Below are 21,526 nucleotides of genomic sequence, written 5' to 3'. Positions count from 1 at the left end.
GAAGGCTTTGGATCATCACCTTTGAATTGATGAAATCCAGCCAGCAGACATGGTTAACATGTGATGCAATTCAACACTATGTTCACGGAATCACGCATGCACAAACGTGCAAAGTAGTGGAAGGCAGCATACGCCTTTAAATACTAGCTGACAGAAATATCCAAAACATAAAATCCAGGGGCAAGGAACATTACCAGCTTAGAAAGATCAAGGCCAGAAAGGTTCACTCCTCGAAACCTGACTTTTTCAGACTGAATGCATTTGATGATATCAGTACGTGTCAATTCAGAATCCAACTCCTCATTCTCTTTCCTCTTATCCAAAGCAGCATTGATTCCTTCTATCAGTCCCTAGAATTAAGCACAGAAGGTCTTCTTATGATAGAGACAACAATTTTTCAGGTTGATAGACACAAACAGTACTATCTCATGAAGAGACACCAAAACTACGTTTTATCTAGGGGATACCACACAAACACCCACAAAAACATAAAACAAACAGGGTATTGTGTATGACACTTCTGTATACTTCAACAGGTATTCAAACTTCACCTTTTTTTTTCTTTTGATCATCAACTTCACCTCAATCAGGCATTTATCGAACAATAAAATGTAATTAATTCAATTACAGCAAATGCCTTGACAATTTCCAGTTTCAAGAATCATTCATAATAACGATCTCTTGTCAAGAACCAAAATAAAAGTACGCAGCGTCAGCAATACTATAACTATAAAAGCTCTCAACATAAAGTGAAGTATCAGTTTTTATCCAAAACAAAAGGGACATGTAGCACATCACAATGTTCCAAAATAATGTCCACAAATCTCTCAAATAGCAGTTGATAGGAAATCCATGGACTATGCTTCAAATGTGGTCAAACTTTTCAAGCTGTCTTCATTCGAACCAAGGTTACCCATTGCCTGGGCTTCCCCAATACTAATGTACCAAACAGTCTCAACCTTGAAGATCAAAAAAAAAAAAAAAAACAGTCTCAGCCTTCAAAGAAATAGAATACCTCGTGCTGGCATCTAATTCACAAACTAAAATTCAGGCAAATCCATCAAACTGGACCTTTTCTCTTACACAAAATGGACAACATCTTCTCAAGTGATAGACCATCCTAATATAACTACTAAAAGTAACTCTAAACAAGAAAACACAGAAAGTAGAGGAAAACAAAGGAATGGGGATGACTTAGATATGTTGTCTGGAGCGCATAATGACTGTCTCCTTTGTGAGGAGGTTGCATTGTTGTCTTTCTTAATAAGTTAAGTGGATTCCGATTCATCAGGTCATTCTCTGGTGGAACTAAAGATCTAAGGCTGCCAGCCGCCCAATGCACAATTTAACGGCTTCATTTTACCCAGAATAAAGAGCGACCGTCTATACCCAAATGAAAATTGATGCTTTCTAAAAACAAACTGGCAATCATCATTCTTGCACTGTATCGATAATTTGAAGCAGGAAAATGTTCTCCAATTGCATTCAGTTGGTTAATGTCAAACCAAGAGTCCAAACTGTTCTAAGAATGAAGCTAGACAATGGATGATTTGCACATGGAAGATAGAATGGCTTACAAGAAGCTGATAGTATTCTGCTTCCCGAAGAAGCTCTGAATATTCATTATCTTCCAAAGTGGGAACAACACCATCCCTCAACCAGTTTAAAATATGCCGAAAATGTTTACCATCCCTATCGACAAAGACATACCCCTGCAGCAATATGAGCAATCAATCAATCAATTTCTCGCACACATGGAAGAATAGACGTAGTACATTTATTCAATATTCACTAGGATAAAAGCTTTACCATTTCAGGGAACCGCAAAAAAGAATTCTATCACGGTAACCCAGAAATAATAGAACGATAGATCAGCTCACTTCAGTTTCAAAAAAAACTCATGAGCAAATATGAATAATTTCTCTTGAGTTTCGGATATCTCTTCTTAGGACTCTAAATTAAAGTTAAGCAAAATTGCAAAGGTTTGTTCCACAGTCCATGCAACTTTTTGGGGAAATTTCATAATAACGAACTCTTGTCAAAACCAACGGTTGACCCAAATACAAGATGGAGTACTATGATCCTATATTTGGTGGAGGGTGAGGACAGAAGGGAACAACGCAGCTAGGGAAGGGATCTGGTCTTCTTACTCTGTTTCGGTGAAGAAAGGGAACGGGAAACTTAGGAAGGGATTGGGTTGTCTTACCCTTTCAGTTTGGTTGAGGGGGGAAGAGAAAAGATGAGGAGATTTTATCAACTAATTGACTATCCTACCCTCAATGAAGCAAAATATTTTAGCAAATAAAAGGCAATGCTCTTAAATAGCCCACCAGCCTTTTCCCTCTCTTTCTGCCCAGCAAACATAACATGAACTGTTCTGGAATTATTATATACTATAAATAAAACAAAAAAAGATAGATCGCGAGGAAATCCCATTGGTCACCATCCTACTCTCACCCAAGCATACAGAGTATTCATGGGATCTTGTACATTAGTGCAGGTATGTTAGCCCCCAACATAAGGGCATTTAGATGTCTATTCATGACCGTTGTATATACCTTCTCCGAGTCTTGGCATAGAGTGTGACGGCCACTGAACATCGCAGCAAGCATTGAATCAGGCTCCCTTTGAGTTAAGGTACCCACTGTCGTGCAAAACTTCTTCCCCCCTTGAAATTGAAAGACAACGCACAAAAATTCAGCTGTTATGAAAATAACTAAACATACATCTGCACTGGACAAATAAGGCAAAATATTACGCAAATTTTACTATCTACCATGTCAAGATCATGGGCAAAAAGAGTTAATTGCCTGAAAAGAAAGTATGAGGAACCACAACGCAAACGCACAAGTAGAAGGATAGAGAGCGTTAAATAAAATATGTGCAAGTTTAGAAATTAAAGGTGACTGGAGCACTGAGGCCTGTTGGGGCCTAAGAACAAGGTGCAAGGCAAGGCACCGGCCTTATTCAGGCAAGTTGCATGTGGGCAATACACACAAGCAGAAGCAAAATTAGCGTAGATAAACCATAAGTTCACATACATAGGCAAAAACATAAGCAAATTGAATTTAGCATTCCTCCTTTTGATAGAACACCAATAATAGCTAGGATCACTAATGCATTTGACAAACACTTTGTGCACAAAAGCAACCGTACAAGTAAAAGCAACTCACCCAAAAACCACTGAAAGAAAAGATAATAGATATCGACAAGGGATACTGATACAATGCATTATGAATAAGGGATACGGAAAACAACCAGAAAACTAGGATACGGGTAGAATAAGCATAAGTTATACAAAAACATGTTTTCGTAATATTTCAAATCATCTACCATGAATTATCACAAGAATGGTGAGAAAACACTGTGCCTTCAAATGCAAATACTAATCATTGGAAACTAGTCCAAGACTTAGGAACCTTAACCTTGGCAACCTTTTGGGTTTTGATTAGGCCATTGTGGATGCTCTTACCCATGCATTTCAACCACCAAACAAAACCCTTTCTTAGTTACTAATCCCTCCTCCTTAACTAATTCTCCTTTATAACATATCCACCCCTTATCCATCCCACTTCCTCATCCCACAAAACCTTATCCGCCCGGCAAACCAATCGTTAGGGTCTGAATGACCCATATCATAAAGGCGTGAAAATTCAAATTCAATTGGCATCTCAATCACACAAATTGAAGAGTCTCATCAAAATTGAACGAGAGAGAGAGAGAGAGAGAGGTGTTGCTCACCGATGCTGAGACGGACGAGCGATGAACAAACCTCGAAGTGCATCCGCATCGTCATCAGTAGGAGGGAGGGGAAATCGGCAATTTTATGCTTTCTTCTGATCTTTTCCCTTCGCCGATTGGTCCCCTGCAAATCAAAACAGTGTTTCTTCTGGGTCCCGCCTCATAAAACTATCCAAAATGTTACTACATTAAACTCGATCCATGAAAGTGTTTGATACTTTACCTTCGAAGGTCTCGTTGTTCCGAGTAATTATTTCATACTTCTGGGAACCACCGTCTCAAAACTCTTTTCTATCACCTATTTTTTACAATCATTTGCCTCGTCGAATAATTTATACATTAAATTTTTTGATCAAACATAAATAAATAAAAAAATCTTGTTTTTTTTTTGTCCGATACAAGAGTATTGTCTTATCTAGATTTTTTTCAACTTCGATTCATATTTTTCATTTTTTTTTTTCTAATCTCTTCCATTGAATGATTAACCTCTTAAAATATGACAAAAATTTAAACAACAAATTACACAAAATAAATAATATCGGAAAAATATTTTCCCTCTGTCTCAACTTGATAGTCCAATATATCATTTCGGGACGTTCCAAAATACATAATCCACTTTTCTAAACCAATAGAAACTTGATAAAATTCCACTGGAGTATTACTCTTACAGAATGTGTTCTATCCGAATGAGGTAGAAACCATGGAGTTTTCATCACCGTCCATTGTGGGTCATACCGAGCATTCACTACAGTAATTTGAATCGTTCATCTTATAGGGATTGCAAATTAAAAGGTCTACGCAAAAAATCAGCTCGATCGGACATCAATATTTATTCCAAAAATTAGATTTGGTTTATAAAACGGACGGTCTGATTCTGTCACTAGTTTTTTTTTTTAAGTTAAACTGTCCATAAAATACTAGGAGTACTACCTACAACAATTTAATCATTTTTAATAAGGTATAATAGAAAAGTTAAATACTTTTAACTTTAACGTAATCATTATGCTTCCTTAAAAAGTTAAAATCCTCAAATGGCACTATCAAAATGGAACAGAAGGGAGTAATGTAAATTACAAATTACGCAAACTTTTTTTTGTTTTACATATACTAGTACTGTAAAACTGAAACAGTTTATGAGTAAAAATATCAAAAAATCTAGTAAAAATTCTTGGACGAGATCTATAAAACAAGATTCATATTGAATATATAATAATGTAAAATAAAATCTTCAAACCCTTAAATTCACACTCCATATATTGTTCACAAATTCACACATTTCTCAATTTCCAAATTCACGTGTGCAGTGAGATACTTCAATAAAAAAAATATTTACAATCTTATGATGACTTGGATTAGGGTTAGGGTAATTTTTTCTTCTTTTAATCGTAGCCAAAACTATATAGCGTCTCAATATCGGATGCCGTATTGACATCCATCAGCACACCTAATATTAATTAGCTCCAATGGCTAAGTTCTTGTAATCTTAACTTATTTCTTTGTTTTGTGTGTTTTGTTCAAACCCGACCCTCACTTTATGGAGGCTTAAAGCAAAAATCAACAGATGGTACGTTGTATTTTGCATTTGATGCATTGACACTTATTATTCGGTGTACTTCATGGCACAAACATCCACGAGAATAAGAAGTCGGCCCATGGATGTAGATAAGCTCTTAGGGGTTGTGTATGTACTTTGGCTTTTTGAACAGGGGTAATTAATGAAGTGGTATGAATATGTTGAAAATGATAACCCGTTTGTAGACATTTCGTGTATTGGGTGCCAAAACGGTTTAAAGTGAGAGTACGTACGTGAGCCTTGAATTTCTTAATGAAAGGGTTGAGTCTGTAGCTATTTCTTTAAGCAAGGCTGATAAAGGAGCGGCTACAATATTGGCATCACAGTCTAAATCAAATGCGTCTTCAAGGATTTCGTCTGATCATTTCTCTAGGATTTTGGACCCTTCTGTTAAGGGTGTTGAGCTCGTCCCACTCACAAAGGATCCATCCAAAACTTTCGAAGAGAAATCCACAAAAGACAATGCAAATGGAACCCTCACGAAGGACCCATTGCTTTGTATGGATACTAGATCAACCCTTTCTTGGAGTTCTAAGCCATTGGATCCACTAACTAGTGATGGTAGAGGTTGTCAACGACATCACTCTGGAGAGATTTGTGATGGTTTAGTAGATATGATTTCTCGCAGAGAAACTGAAGCCCTTGCTCCAAATCATTTTGAAAACTACAGAAGGAAGGAATATGAGAATTATGCTATTGAGCCAGAGATAAAAAGTTCTTCAGGAACATATAAAACAACAGATAATTTGAAGGTATTGTCAAGGGAGAAAGAAAAGGACGGTGCAACCAAGATTAATTCTGATCACAGCAATGCTGCTTTTTCTAGGCGTAATGGGAACATAAGAAGTCACATTTATGCTATTTCATATGTAGAGTTTGATGAGAATGATCTCGTGTGGTTGGAGGAGGTAGAATCAGGGAGCAGTTCTTATACTAGTGAAGATGATGAAACCAACAGTGTGACTGGTCTTGATTCTCCGGTCAGCAAAGTTTAGGATGGTAAAATAAATAGCTATCTTTCGGTCTCACACATTCATCATCCACTGGAGAGTTCTGAAGGCCATAACACACGAAAAAGTGGTATAGGACATCTTCGCTCTAGATTGCATAGGACACAATCTAGGAGGAAAAGGTTTAATAGATTAAGCAGTCAGAAGAGGCACGTTTGGCAAGAAGTTGAGAGAACAAGCTTCTATTCAGGAGACGGCCAGGATATACTCAATTCTTTTAAAGGACGTGTGAAATCTAAGGACTCTAGCGAAGATTATGAGGCAGAAGTTTTGGGTAGAATTCACAGTGGAGCAACTGCTTCTCCATCCACTTCCTCAACTTCTTCACTCAACAATGATAGTTTGGCCGTCAATGCTCAGAAAAATTCATTGTTGGTAGATTCCTTTCTGAAGTTGAGATGTGAGGTACTTAACATTATGGTGAATACTTTCTATTTGTGTGACTATATTTAAAGTTTTGCTAACATGCTGAAATATGTAAAGTTTGAAATGCTATTTCCGGTTGCAGGTATTGGGTGCCAATAATGTGAAGGGTGGCTCTAGAAAATTCACTGTTTATTCCATTTCTATTACAGATACAAATGATTGAGGGGGTGTTCCAGATGAATAATAAAAGGAACTTTAGAAAAATGAAGGTTTTTCAAGCTAAAAAATCGCGTGTTTACGCAAATAATTTTCTTACCAATATGGATCTCGTTTGATAGATCTTATTGAGATCTTTTAAACGGTGCAAAAAAAATTAAAAAATTATTTTTCATTTTCATTACATTTGAGCTTGAAAAACCTTCATTTTCCTAAAGTTTCTTTTACTGCGCATCCAGAACGGTACCTGAATGAGAATAGTTGGTCTATTAAAAGAAGGTGTTTAAAGATAGTGCCCTATTTTTCTGGCTTTGTCATTCATTCATCTCCTATCATATTTCCATTTCGTACAGTTATTAATCCATTGCTTTAAGTATCATAGCAATTAAATGGTGGCATTACAAATTGCTTACATTGCTGGCATTTTCAACTTACCGCTCTTTATGCTTCTCAAGGTTTCGGCATTTTGAGGAACTCCATCGACATCTTAAGGAGTTTCCAGAATATAATCTTCATTTGCCACCAAAGCATTTTCTAGCTACTGGTCTAGATGTGCTTGTCATTCGAGAATGGTGTAAATTGCTACACAAGTATTTGAAGGTCATACTGTTACTTGAACCTCTTTTCATTTTTTCCTCCTTTTTGGTGCTTGGATGTTTTATGAGAACTAGTTGGGTAGCTTCAACTTGTCCATTCACTCAAAAAGGTAAAATTTGTGTGGGCCACAGTATTTGTATTTTTAACTCATCTCATTGTGCTATGTACACCAAAGATAATAGTCGTACATAGGTTGCAACCTTAATGTGATAACAGTTTTGTTGTTTGGTTTTCCCATCGTGATGTCATTGGTGACTGTTTGTACAACCATGCATTTTATTTTGTTCTTGAAGTAAGATAGCCATAATTTTCAGTTTGTTGGTGGTAACTTGGTGGGCATGGCTGCTTCAGTATATCACTGATTCCTTAAGTAGGTTTACAGTTTGCCCATCAAAAATAAGTCCACTTCTGCATCCACTTTTGCATCCACTTCTGCATTACGATACATGCGATGTAATAATTTCTTGTTTGTTTTCATATATTTTGTTTTCGTCTTCACTCTTTCCATGACATTTGATTACCGTTCCTCAGAAGCTTCTTCAGCTTCCAACTATTTCAAGATCAATAGAAATTTGGGACTTCCTTAGCTTTGATTCCCAAGTTTTCTATTTCTTCCTATAATTATTTTATCCTTCATTGTTGGAGAAATGTTACTTTACCTGTGTACCGGGGAGAATTTTCTGATTACTCGGTTATGCTCAATGCAGACATATGCATTCTCACATTCAATATCCATCATTGAGACATTGTCAGGTGTGTTCTTTGCAGCATTCTCAATTTTTGCCTCTGGAATATTCTGTTTTCTCACATTATTATATTAATATAATGTAGGGAAAAAAAATCGAAATGGTCCTCGTAGTTTAGTGTTTGTGTCAACTTGATCGCTGCAGTTTGAATTGGCTCGATTTACATTCTGTAGTTTTCATTTTCTTCTAACTTGGTCCAATTACTAACTGCCGTTAGACTCCGTTAACCCTAAACAAGAATGGGCCCCTTTTCTAGAGTTAAATCGCAATCTGTCATTCTCCTTTTGCCATAATATACATCTGAACCAAAACACATAGCTTCATTGTTCCATTCTCTATATTTTTTCACGGCTTTCATTCTCCATTTGTCGCGCCCTAATCCCTCTTGCTTTCGGGGGGAAGGAGCGAGAGGGATTAGGGCCTGGATAAGCGATCCGATTCCTATGGATTGCGACGTGGTTCTTGAAAAGAAAGGAAAAATGAGGAGTTTTGTATTCTATAAAAGCGGGTCGGATATTTTTGAAAAATGTTTGAATTTTAGAAATGAAGTGGGCTTTATTTTAAAAAGGGACTGAGCATTCATCAAGCTTCTTACATATCTCCAGGTAAAAGAGAATCAGGTCCAGCTGTGGTTCAGGCCACAAAAGGGGTTTAGAAAAAAACTTAGAGTCTCCACCGGGTATAGAGTTTAGGTGTGCCTAGTCACCTCTTGAATATCGGAAGAATAGTTCAAGTATTTTAGAAAAAAGAACACGGGCCAGAGAACCCGATTTTTAGAAAAGATTGACCCATGTTTGCTTTTTAGGAAAAGGCTTTAGGTCTGCTGGGTTAGAGAAGAAAGGGTACAGTAATTCACTAGAAAATGACCCATTTCTGTCTGGGGTTAACGGAGGCTAATGGCAATTAGTAATTGGACTAAATTGGAACAAAATAGAAACTACAGAGTGTACATCGAGTCAATTCAAACTGCAGGGACCAGTTGACACAAAAAGGATCATTTCGATTTTTTTTCCTATAATGTACTATAAAAGTTGACCTAGACAGTACAACCCATGAAAGAAGTGAAGAGGCTCAGAATGCTCTTGGGCAGACTGTAAATCCCTTACCTTCCCATTGTGAACATCGCAATGCTGAGAGCAAGGAATCTGGATTAGCAACAAAGGATAATATTGTTGGAGATGGATCAAGAGTACAGGCAAAAGGTGCAGTTCATATGCAGCGACAAAAACCATCTGAGGATTCAGGTAGCTACTCTGACAAATCAGACCAAAGAAATACTCCGTCCGTCCCAGATTGTTTGTCCAATTTCGACATACGTGTCTTTTAAAAGATTGTTTATATCTCACAATCTATAATGTTTTACATAATTTCGAAAACGTCATATTTTAGATCTAATTGAGATCTATCAAACAAAATCCATATTGCATATCAAAAACATTATAAATTGAAACATATAGACAATTTTGTAAGAGGTCTCAAACAGTGAAAAGGGACAAACAAATCGGGACGGAGGGAGTATATCTCTGTCCAGAAAGTCCGTAAATAGAATCGAATGTCATGATTTACAAACTTCATCTCAGCCAATTATTGGTGATGCTTCCGATCCAACCCTCCCTACTGATGTAATTAATATCAATTTGTAAACTACCCTATTGTTTTGTGAATTTTCGGCAGTTATAAGTAATGTTTTGGTGATATGACCCATTTTCTAGGGTTGTGTACTAATTAGTTTTTGTAGCATGTGGCATCTTGCCCCACATGTTTTATAATTTTAATTTATTGAATGCAGTGGATACCGCCAAATCTAAGTGCTCCTCTATTAGATTTGGTTGATGTGGTTTTCCAGCTCCAAGATGGTGGATGGATCAGGTATACATCTAATTCGCAAATTATGCTCAAAACCAGATTAGTTTTGAATTCAACAAGCTCTATCCCAATACTAGTGCATTGCAGGCGGAAGGCTTTTTGGGTGGCCAAACAGATATTACAACTGGGAATGGGCGATGCCTTTGATGATTGGTTGGTTGAGAAAATTCAGCTTTTGCATAGGGGATCTGTTGTTGGTTCAGGGATCAAGCAGATAGAGCAGGTTACTTTGAGAAACTTCTTGAATTAAGTGGATCTGTTGTTGGTTCAGGGATCAAGTAGATAGAGCAGGTTACTTTGAGCAACTTCTTGAATTAAGTGCAATAGGTATGTGATCTTTTGGTTCATTATTGTGATGATCTCTTCTGTGCTTGAAGTTCTTGATACCAGGTAGTGCGAAAGACGATTCAGGTTTTCTGCTGGTTTGAACGCTAATTTGCCGGTCTTAATTGCACAAGTCTTACTCACAAAACTTTTGCTTTAGTTATTTCTTAACGGGTAAGGTGGATGCTTAACAAAATAGAAAAAGATTGAGATAAGTTGGGAGCATCATCACCGGGCTTCTTGCTACTGTCTCGTTGGATAAGAGTACTTTATGCCCTCATCAACTTTTACTATTAGTATTCACATTCATTAATCACTGTTATATGCCGTACTTTTTATCATCTGATACTGAATAGTGAACACTCACTCTACCAAAGTTGTTTAGTATGAGCTAAAATTCTTTTAAGCTCAACCAATATTCCTCCTGAAGCATTAGCTTAAATTAGGGTATACCATTAATATGGGCGATATCTAATCTATATTTTGCTCAGAATTACACAAGAGCCTCGAACTTGACAAATATGTTTTGAATTTGTTGAAGCATTTATAGTAACCACGTTAAAGCATCATCTCAAACTACTAATTGGCAATGATTGGAAAGGTTGTCCAAGCTCATATGCTAGGTTTGGAGGTTATATTTAACCAATGTGGGACAAGCTCTAACACTCCCCCACACGTGCGACCCCTAATTCGCACGTGGTGAGGTAACCAACCATCGATGACATAGAGTCTTGTCCAAAAGCCTAGCTTTGAGACTATGCTAAAGCATCCGTCTCAAAATCAATTGGCAATGAATGGACAGGCCGCCTAAGCTCATATACTCGGCTTGGAGGTTATATTTAACCAATGTGGGACAAGCTCTAACACAAATAGGTATCTTGGTCACTTGGGTTTCCAATAAAGGATCATAAAAGGTAGGTTTGTACTTGTTTTGTGAAAAACTTCAACAATAGAACTATCAGATACTTATAAGTTTGATTCTTACTGGTTTTAAAGGGTACTTTGGCCTGACGGAATATTTATAACAAAGCATCGAAAGCGACGACAACCAAACCCTTCTAGGAGCACACCTTGGAGTTCACCTCGTGGCACCCTCCAACATCTGTATCTTCGCCTAAGAAAGTGGATGCCTTGAATTGGTTGAAAATTAACTAAAGGAAGTTGAACGGTGTGCCAGATTTGTATATGAGCTTATGATTGGTAATTTTGCTAAAATTGTAGCATTTAGGCAACATTCGTTGTACTGAGATTGCTATTACCAGCCTTGGATATGTAAAGAAACCCTGTTAATGCAATGAAGATAATGCACCAGCTGCGATCGTGGGATTTATTGGTCACAAGGAGTATGAATAATGTGCAAGGGATATCTATTACTTTCTTCAGGTGACTCACTATAGAAACAAGCTAATCTTGCTTAATTTGTTGCAGGATTTACCATGTCATATCATCATGTGGATTACTTATTGCACATCATCTTTGAATACCCCCCATCTTTTGACATGTTTGTTGGAACTCCCCCGTTGTTGCTTTTCTTTTCATTCCTGCTCTTCTGACTTCTAAGTTTAACTTACGATTTAAAATTTTCCCCTTGGTTTTCTTTATTACTATACTGAACGCTAAATGCAGGTAGATCAGAAGCATGCATTCCATGATTTTTTGTTATTATCGCTTGTATTGGCAGATTGGGCAAAGTTCTCTTTCACTAAGTTTCCATCAAAATGCATAATATGTTTCCCTTCTTCCTCTAGTTTCCATCTCAATGCATAGAAAGAATTTCTTGTTCCTCCTCCCACCCTTTTTCCCTATCTTTCTATTTTGTCATTTGTGTTTAACCGTGTCTAGTTACAAAAATAGGTACTTACCAGTTCAAATGTATGAGAATTGTGTGCACTTCGCATGTCATTGGTTTGGATTGTTTGCTGTATAAAATTTTGAAACAGATGGTGAAATTGTTTCTGGGTCTGTTCTGTAGCTCTTGTTAGCCCCTGTCCAATATTCCAAGAGTAATGTAGATTTTTTGTTTTGGCGTGTGCAGTCATCTGTATGTTTGAAGCAATTGGCCTTTGACCTTCTTGAGCTGCTTCTCTTGTCGGCATATCCGTAGATGTACTACGTCTTCCAGCAATTGCATGAAGAGAAGGAAAAGTATGGGGAATTCAGGCCTATTTGATTGGTCTCTTGATCACAGATTTGAGAGCAATAACCACCTCTTGTGTTTCCTATTCGTGGAACATAATTTGTTGGAGAACAGGTTTCTCATATTGCAGCAGCAACTTGAGAACTGAAAATAGATTTCCCAACATGAATTGTTGGAGCCGAGTTCTATCAAGTTAGATTTGGGGGGTCCGATTTGTATTTTGCTTTTGGTTGCTATTTCATGTATACCTCTGGACCTTTGTGGATATGACAAAGTTTCCTATACTAATTAGCTATAGGATTGACAAAGGTTTTGATTTGTAATTAGCTTCTGGTTGCAACCTCATGAGTCATTTCCGTCAATTTAATTGTCTTTTTTCTTTTTCTCCCTTTTTCTTTACTCAGCCTGTCTTTGCTCTTGCAAAAAAGCATAATCTCAACACTTTCAATGATTGTATAGCAGCAAGGTTTTCGGTTTGCCCTAATACCGAAACAAAAAGGAAAATTTGCTTTTGCTGAAAAGTGCATGAGAAATTCCCATTATGTTGTCACTTTTCATCCCGTTGGGTCCATATTCTTTCTTTTTTCTTCAACAGCAGGATCCAAATTCTTTCAATCACTACACTTGCAATTTTTATAACTTATTTCTATTGATCTGCTTCTTATAATATATCATTTTCAATTTCACTTTCTTTCACATAGATTGAGACCTTCAATAGAACTATAAAATACACATATTAATGATTTGTAGTGTTTTCATATGGAAATCGGAACTAGACAAATTTCAGTTACCTTCACTTTAGGGCCTTTCTGGATCTAGCAAATACTGTACTAAGATGGATGGGGTTCAGTTGGCAATTTCAAGTGCTCTACTAGTCTCCTCGCAACAAAATTCTCGCAATTACTAGCCACGATCAAATCACAAACATTCTAATTAATTGAACAAGAAGATCAAAACACGTTGTGATATTGGTTGTGGTCTTCTAATTTAGGTGCTAACAAAACCCTTTGTACCACACAAATGCCAACTCAATATCATCACTTGGATCGTCTTCATACTCAAAATCTTCTACAGCTCTTTCCTCGTTTTCTTCTTCCACCAAATTCATTGATCGGCGGTCTGGGTAGCCATTGGACCGATGCCCTGGTTTGCTACAACTGTAGCACTTATCTTCCATTGGCTTGGCATATGGGCTTGGGTTCTTGGGCATGTCTTTGCTTACTGAATTGGTTGTTTGGTTTCCTCTACCATCAGCAACACCCTTTGATTGATTCATTGGTGCCGAAGATTGAACTAGTTTCCCCTTGTCAGATGTAGGTAATGTAGAATCAATAGGACCCCTTTGATAACCTGAATATGTTGGCTTCTACTCTAGAAGTTCCGCCTTGAGTGCCATGTTGTGTGCCTCTTTCACAGTCCACAAGACTTGCAAGCCAGCCTTCCCTCAAATCTGTGGATTCAAGCATTGAAGGTACCTTGCTGGCCATTGACCTTCCGTCTCATTCAGTTTATTACAAGCTAAAAGTCTAGAGAATTCGGCTGTGTAGTCAAACACGGATTTGGATCCTTGAGAGCCATTCTGATATAGTTGAAACAAATATTGCTCGCAATCTTGCAGAAGAAATCTCCCCATATGGAGTTGCTTCATTCTGCACCAGGTAATTCTGAGAGCCTTTCCTTGTCGTTGCCTATACCTTTGCAATTGATCCCGCCAAACGACAGTATCACTTTTCAACTTATAAGCAACCAATTTCACCATCTTTGACTCGAGAACGTCCATCATCTCAAAGAATCGTTCAACCTCCGAGATCCAGTCAAGAAAGTATTCAATGTGTAAATTCCCACTGAACTAAGGAATACTTTTAAGCGATAGTCATCGAACCAATGTTGTTGTGGCCTCCTTGGTTGACGAACTCCATATTTTTCTTCCAAATCAGGTTCTTCCTCACAATTAGATAAAAAGTTATGGGCACGTCTTTGCGTGATTTTGGATAACAGGTTGGCCTCGAGCAAATCCTTCGGCGCTCTCCCGATCTTGGTTGAAAGGTCGGCCTTGGGAAAATCTCTCAGTGCGATTCCAATCACCCCTCCACCTATTGTTGGCGGTGAGATTCAACCCAACAAGTATATCACAGATTTATGTCAATTGTTGTTGTTGTCTTTCCACCACTTCCCACAAGGCCTTGACCCCATGATCTTTCATAATTTAAAAGATCTCATCGATATCTAGTGTGATCATTAAAAAAGTTTCAAAATTTTCTTGAATTTTTCAATTATTTTGAAGTCCTCGTTTTGCGAACCGAATAAACATTTTGGGGCGGAGGGACCATGTGATGATTTGTAATATGCCAAGGCTGTAGGGACTTGAAGTGTAATAAATGGTAGTAGTCGGCCAAGCCTCATCGTAGGGATGAGAAAAAAAATCTGTCAAACCGCAAATCCAGTCCAGATAAATTCAAACCGAAAGGTTTGGTTTGGTTTGGTTTTTTAGTAGTATGGTTTGGTCATACTTAAAAAAAAAAGAAAATGTATTGTATGGTTTGGTTTGTGGATTCAGGTTGACGATAATGGTTCCAAACCAATAGTCACCATATAATATATGTATATTGTTATATACAGTTTGGTTCACGTCCGTACCTATTACGGTCCGGACCGTTCGCACCTCCCCTTCCCGATATAATTTCGATGATTCGAGCCGCTCAATGTGATCAGAACCTAATTTTAAGGGTACCCACAAGAAATCGGCAAAAAAAAAAAAAAATTTGCTTCTGATCTCATAAAGAACGGTTCAATAAAAACATTGCTCAAATCAAGTCCTTATCAGTCATTTTTTTTTTCCGTTTTCTTGGTGGTTCCCTTAAAATCATGCTCTGAACACATTGAGCGACTCGGATCATCGAAATTTGATCGAGAAATGAGAGGTGCGGACGTTTTGGGCGGTAAAATAGTGTGGACTCGAAAAGTGGTGTTTATATATATATATATATATATATCCAGATTAGGTCAGGGATCCCTAACCTAATTCCGGTTTGCACCTCCCCTTTTCCGATCAAATTTTGATGATCCGAGCCGCTCAATGTGATCAGAAAGTGATTTTAAGGGTACTCGCTAGAAAATTTATAAAAAAAAAAAGACCAATAAGAGCTTGATTTGAGCAAATATATAAATTTTAAGTATGATTCAACAAATATATATTGGAGCCTTAGTCAATTACTTTCCTAATTTATTGATCCTAGTTTAAGATAGTGAGTAACTTATGCAAAATTAATTTTTGGTTTTTTCTTTATTCAAATTTTTTTTTTCGTTTGTTAGTTTTATGCCAAACTTTTATGTGATATGAGTGAGTAAGGATGAGAGGAATAGAAAAAGTAAATTTTTTTGACTATTAACCAAGTATTTGGGAAAATATCCAAGAAAAAGTCAAAAAACTGACTTTTTGAGTTTTTCTTTGGATATTTCCCAAAATACTGATGTAAAAGTCAAAATTTTTATTTTTTCTGATTTCTCTAGTCTTCACTCACCCCAGTCATATAAAAGAAAGTTTGGAGTAGAACTAATAAATACAAAAAAAAAAAATTAAATAAAGACAAAACCAAAAAATTGTGATGCATAAGTTAATCATTAGAGTGAACAACGCCGTCGAATTTTCCTTCACTGCGAATATAATTTAGACTAAACTTCTATATATCACAACCCATTTTTCATTTTCTATGATTCCTAGTAGTTGGTTGATTTTGGTGTGTTTTAGTTATTTAAATAAAGGAGTTTTAATATAGTTTTTTTTTATTTTTTTAAGTTCTTCAAATATTTTTTTAAAGATTGGCTTTCAAAGTACTTCAAATATTCTTTTAAAGATTGGCTTTCAAAAAAATATTTTTAAAAATAATAACTTAGGTCAAAGCAAATCATGATTTAAAATCGAAATCAAACCGTATTTTAATGGTTTAGATTGGTTTGGTTTTGCCGAATTCCTAATCTCCTTAGGTATTAGTTTGGTAAATTCAACCAATCCGTTCTGCTTGCGTGACTTCTCAGTTCAAACCAATCAAGACATGTGAATCAGTTCAAAAGGGTCTACCATCAGTATCAACCCTAAATTAGGATCAACGGCTCTTCAATCGTCCCCTCACTCTGTTCCGCCCCTCCATCAATCGTCTCGCCGTCGAATTTTCCTTCACTACGAATATATATAATTTAGATTAAACTTCTGTATATCACAACCCATTTTTCATTTTCTATGATTACTAGTAGTTGGTTGATTTTTGGTGTGTTTTAGTTATTTAAATAAAGGAGTTTTAATATAGTTTTTTTTAATTTTTTTAAGTACTTCAAATATTTTTTTAAAGATTGGCTTTCAAAAAAATATTTTTAAAGATAATAACTTAGGTCAAAGCAAATCATGATTTAAAATCGAAATCAAACTGTATTTTGATGGTTTAGATTGGTTTGGTTTTGTCGAATTCCTAATCTCCTTAGGTATTAGTTTGGTAAATTCAACCAATCCGTTCTGCCTGCGTGACTTCTCAGTTCAAACCAATCAAGACATGTGAATCAGTTCAAAAGGGTCTACCATCAGTATCAACCCTAAATTAGGATCAACGGCTCTTCAATCGTCCCCTCACTCTGTTCCGCCCCTCCATCAATCGTCTCGCCGTCGAATTTTCCTTCACTGCGAATATAATTTAGACTAAACTTATGTATATCACAACCCATTTTTCATTTTCTATGACTACTAGTAGTTGGTTGATTTTTGGTGTGTTTTAGTTATTTAAATAAAGGAGTTTTAATATAGTTTTTTTTTATTTTTTTAAGTACTTCAAATATTTTTTTAAAGATTGGCTTTCAAAAAAATATTTTTAAAGGTAATAACTTAGGTCAAAGCAAATCACGATTTAAAATCGAAATCAAACCGTATTTTAATAGTTTAAATTAATTTGATTTTGTGGAATTCCTAATCCCCTTAGGTATTAGTTTGGTAAATTCAAACAATCCGTTCTGCCTGCTGACTTCTCGGTTCAAACTAATCAACACATCTGGATCGGTTTAAAAGGATCTACCATCAGTATAACCCTAAATTAGGATCAGCGGGTCTTCAATCGTCCGCCACTCTATTCCGCCCCTCCGTCTCGCGGCAATCCCCCTCCCCCCCTCACTCTGTCGGCTGTTTTGAAGCAAATATCAAAAGATAATATCGCCACCATAGAAGAGGATGCAGGAGGTTGATATCCCCCTCAAGCTACTACAGAAGTGTTTCTCCAATCGACAAGCAAAAATCTCGGCCTCCAACGATTCAGAGAAGAGGATAACGAGAAGATTTCCACCGTGTTCAGGACTGCCCGAGGATATTCTGGATCTTATATTAGTAAAACTAACACTGCTCGCCGACTACGACCGGTTTGGTGCTGTTTGCGTCTCCTGGCGTAATGCGTCCCTCGCCCCTCGGAATCGCAGTTGCCGACTCGAAACCCGACTTAAGTCAGTGGGTGTCCCGCTTCTCCTATTACTTTCCTCCGAGAACTCTCGGGTAGAAGAGGATGGCCACGATTGGACGTGCAGCCTATACGACGTTGGCAAACGAATTGTGGTGCAGGACAACATCAAATTACCAGCGTTGCCGAAATCTCACGGGAGGTGCTGTGGTTCATCACATGGTTGGTTGATCATGGCAGACGATTTTCTCTCCATTAGGCTTTTAAATCCTTTCTACCTTGGTGGAGGAAGCAAATGCGGAGGAGGTATGATTCAACTTCCACCCCTTAATTATCCCCCTTGGCTTCGCTTTATGATGCTCATAGACGAAGATGAATATATTTCCGAGCTTTCAATCTGTAAGGTTGTGTTGTCCGCCAATCCTGCATTAGCTCCTAAGGATTATGTAGTCATGGTCATATACGGTGTAGGTAAATCATTGGCCTTCATCAAATCAGGTGACAAAGATTGGACCTACGTTCGCAGCAGGATAGATCCCGGTTGTTACGACGTTGTATATTGTAATGGCAAGATTTATGCAGTGGATTGCTCTGGTATACTTTTACATTGTGATACTACTGAACCTGTTCCCAGGCTGAGGAAGATGGCACCGGCTCCTTACCCTATTCGTCATTTGCAGTCTGATGTAGAGTTTTATTACCTCGTGGAATCGCCTCAAAATCAATTGTTGCTAGTTTGTAGGATGATGGTGCGCACTCCCAGGGATAATGACAATGATCCTTGGTTTCAGACTACCGGATTTAAGATTTTCAAACTACTAGTCCTGGGCAAGCTGACGGCATATGTCGAATTAAAGACTTTGGGCGACAGTGCATTGTTCCTAGGTGATAACCATTCTACTTGCGTTCCGGCTGCGGCCTCTAATGGTTTTCCAAGAGTTCAGCCAAATTCCATTTACTTCACTGATCATGCCCTTTCTTATTATACCTTCCAACCTAATACACTTCGGGTTCCTGCTGACATGGGGGTCTTCAATTTGGAAGATCAGAGCCTTGGAAAATATTACGACCTCGACAACAATTTGTCCCGCCTGGTTTGCGTCACGCCACCAGTTTGGTTTCTGCCCTCCTTTCCTGGAAAATGGGCTTGAGACTCGCCTAAACCAATTCCTTGGCTGTCTCACATTCTCTTGTCTTTGTTTGTCTGGTATCCAACGTTTTGCGGATACTAGTTGAATCATGAGTGGGGTAACCGGTCCCTTCTCTAGGTGTCTTTACATCTACCTCTGCTGTATGGTTAAGGGTGAACCACAACGTTTATCGTTTTAATTTATTTCCTGTTTATGTGTCAACTATCATCGTTTTTCAAGATCTTTGTATGGTACCAATAGCAACTTCTGTTTGTACTCATTTTAACTTTCAGTATTTTATTTAAAACGAGTGCTAAATGTGGGGAACTTGTGGTTCTATTGCTTTCTCACCCGACAAAGTTTATGCAGCCCCAAGGCATCCACATTTTTGGAGAGTTCTGTAACTGAAATTCTCTGATGAGATTGCCATGTTGCTTTGACACATTCTTAGACACGAATTAAAAATAATTTGAAAGGACCATTTCTAGTGAACCAAATGAAAGACCGGGTCAATAATTATTTTGGCATAGGTCTACGGAATCCATGTGTTGGAGTAGGAATTCATGAATTCTAATCTAACTTAATAGGTTTTCCTGCACCAATCTTCGCATAGCTGTGAACAAAATATCTTTGTTTTTTGTGAGATGGTGTCCAAATTATTGTTTGCAGGCAAAGTTATTAAAGATTCCGTAATTTTCGTAGGAATGCACTAACTGCATCGTTTGGTACATGAATATTTAGTTCGATACTTGCTTATTCTTGTTGCTATTTCTGGTAGATCAATCGCACGAGGAGTGTGATGTACGTCATTTTGATAGCGTGTTGTATGATTCATTATGGTGTAAGCACCATCATTAGGCTTATGGTATAAGTCCAGATTTGCATTGGCATTGTCTGAAGGTTGTTGGTTTTTGGTTCATGAAATGGCATTGATCTGGTGTAGAAAAGGCTGCATTGGGACCATCTAAAGCATGGTACGTTGTATTTTGCATTTGATGCATTGACACTTATTATTCGGTGTGTTTCATGGCACAAACATCCACGAGAATAAGAAGTCGGCCCATGGATGTAGATCAGCTCTTAGGGGTTGTGTATGTACTTTGGCTTTTTGAACAGGTGTTATTAATGAAGTGGTATGAATATGTTGAAAATGATAACCTGTTTGTAGACATTTCGTGTATTGGGTGCCAAAACGGTTTAAAGTGCGAGTACGTACGTGTGCCTTGAATTTATAGACTAATAACCCTAGAAAAGGTACTTTTCAGCCCTCACCCCCCTTTTTTATTATATATAATTGAACTTCTTTTCACTCTCCGAAGTTCAATTCCTTTTTTTTTGTACAAGACACTTCGTGAATTGAAACATAACCTGTGTTGCAGTTTTAAAAAGGTCAATGTATCGACATTTATGTGTTGGGTGTCTTTGTGCAATGGTTTTGGGGTTATGTGTTGATGCGTAGATGCAATCGGTAATTGAATGTTGTGTAATGGGTAGTGTTTTCATTTTTCTCTTGAGCTCGAGTACCCCACAGAATACACAAAAATCCATGGTTATGTGCATTCTTCTACTTGTAAAACCATTTGTTGAGATTATTGATGCTAAAATAGAATCTATTATTTCTATGTCATAGATATGCCTCAGTTATAGTAAGCACGTGGACTACAAATGAGGTATGAGTGCCCAAAAAAAAAAAAGATTATCTGGTTTCAGCCTAATGATTTTTGGTGTCATCAGTAGAGATACTCTTTGGTTTGGATGCATAAGCAATGAGCCAATGACGTGAGACATAGTCTTTTGCCATCGCCTAGCCATTTCTGGACCACATCCATATATCCAAGGTTTTGAGTTTGGTTAAGCTTTGAATGCTTTGTGGAAGTGATTGAATCTTGGGGCAGTCGCCAATGCTCAACGATTGAAAAGATGAAAAGTTTCCCAACCATTCAGGAAGCGATTTGAGCTCTGGATAATAAGAGATCGATAGAGATTGCTGTGAAGTGACATATTGCAATGCTTTAGGCAAAGTCTTCAACTCTTCACAAATAAGAACCTCACCCAGACTCCACCGTGAAGGCCTACCCTGAAGAGTTAGGTGTCAAAGGAAACTGAGGTGTGTAATGCTCTCCGGTATTGCCACCAACTAGGGGTAACCACTGACATCCAGTACCTCTAAGGCAGTGAGGTGTCCCAAACTCTCAGATAAAGAACTTAAGCTGTTGCAGCGATTGATCTCCAGATGTTGCAAGCATTTTAGGCTTCGTCCGTGTTCCAGAAACAACTCAAGGATTTTAAGCTGTTGTATTTAGATCGTATTGAAAGGAGTCCAGATTTTGTTCTTTGTTTGTTTGGTTTCCCCTTCGAAATGCCATTGCCACCGGAGAAACCCACCACTTA

At 37.6% G+C, this 21,526-nt stretch overlaps 2 protein-coding genes and 1 pseudogene across 4 annotated transcripts in view; 2 read left to right on the top strand and 1 right to left on the bottom strand.

Annotated features, from left to right (window-relative positions):
• LOC131318477 (FH protein interacting protein FIP2) overlaps window positions 1-4,000 on the bottom strand; it is a 9,624-nt gene extending 5,624 nt beyond the window's left edge. The window contains exons 1-4 of one of the 3 annotated variants that reach the window (XM_058348287.1): window positions 3,742-4,000; window positions 2,559-2,668; window positions 1,578-1,712; window positions 195-350 (exon numbers count right to left, since the gene is read on the bottom strand). In XM_058348287.1, coding sequence (XP_058204270.1) covers window positions 195-350; window positions 1,578-1,712; window positions 2,559-2,668; window positions 3,742-3,796 — 456 coding nt within the window. In that variant the 5' untranslated portion in view covers window positions 3,797-4,000. The remainder of the gene's footprint in view (window positions 1-194; window positions 351-1,577; window positions 1,713-2,558; window positions 2,669-3,741) is intronic. The other 2 variants (XM_058348286.1, XM_058348288.1) reach the window with 2 other exon arrangements.
• A 1,456-nt stretch (window positions 4,001-5,456) lies between these two features.
• LOC131321078 (uncharacterized) lies at window positions 5,457-12,921 on the top strand (annotated as a pseudogene).
• Window positions 12,922-17,210: 4,289 nt separating this feature from the next.
• On the top strand, window positions 17,211-19,374 carry LOC131318476 (putative F-box protein At5g55150). The gene is made up of 2 exons (XM_058348284.1): window positions 17,211-17,228; window positions 17,707-19,374. Exon 2 carries the CDS (start codon window positions 17,786-17,788, stop codon window positions 19,154-19,156), a length of 1,371 nt encoding a protein of 456 aa, XP_058204267.1. The 5' UTR covers window positions 17,211-17,228; window positions 17,707-17,785; the 3' UTR covers window positions 19,157-19,374.
• The last annotated feature ends 2,152 nt before the right edge of the window (window positions 19,375-21,526 follow it).

The sequence above is a fragment of the Rhododendron vialii genome, chromosome 3a, assembly GCF_030253575.1.
Source record: "Rhododendron vialii isolate Sample 1 chromosome 3a, ASM3025357v1".
NCBI classification, from domain to species: Eukaryota; Viridiplantae; Streptophyta; class Magnoliopsida; order Ericales; family Ericaceae; genus Rhododendron; species Rhododendron vialii.
Note: the sequence above shows the minus strand (reverse complement) of the source record. Positions and strands in the feature narration are given on the sequence as shown.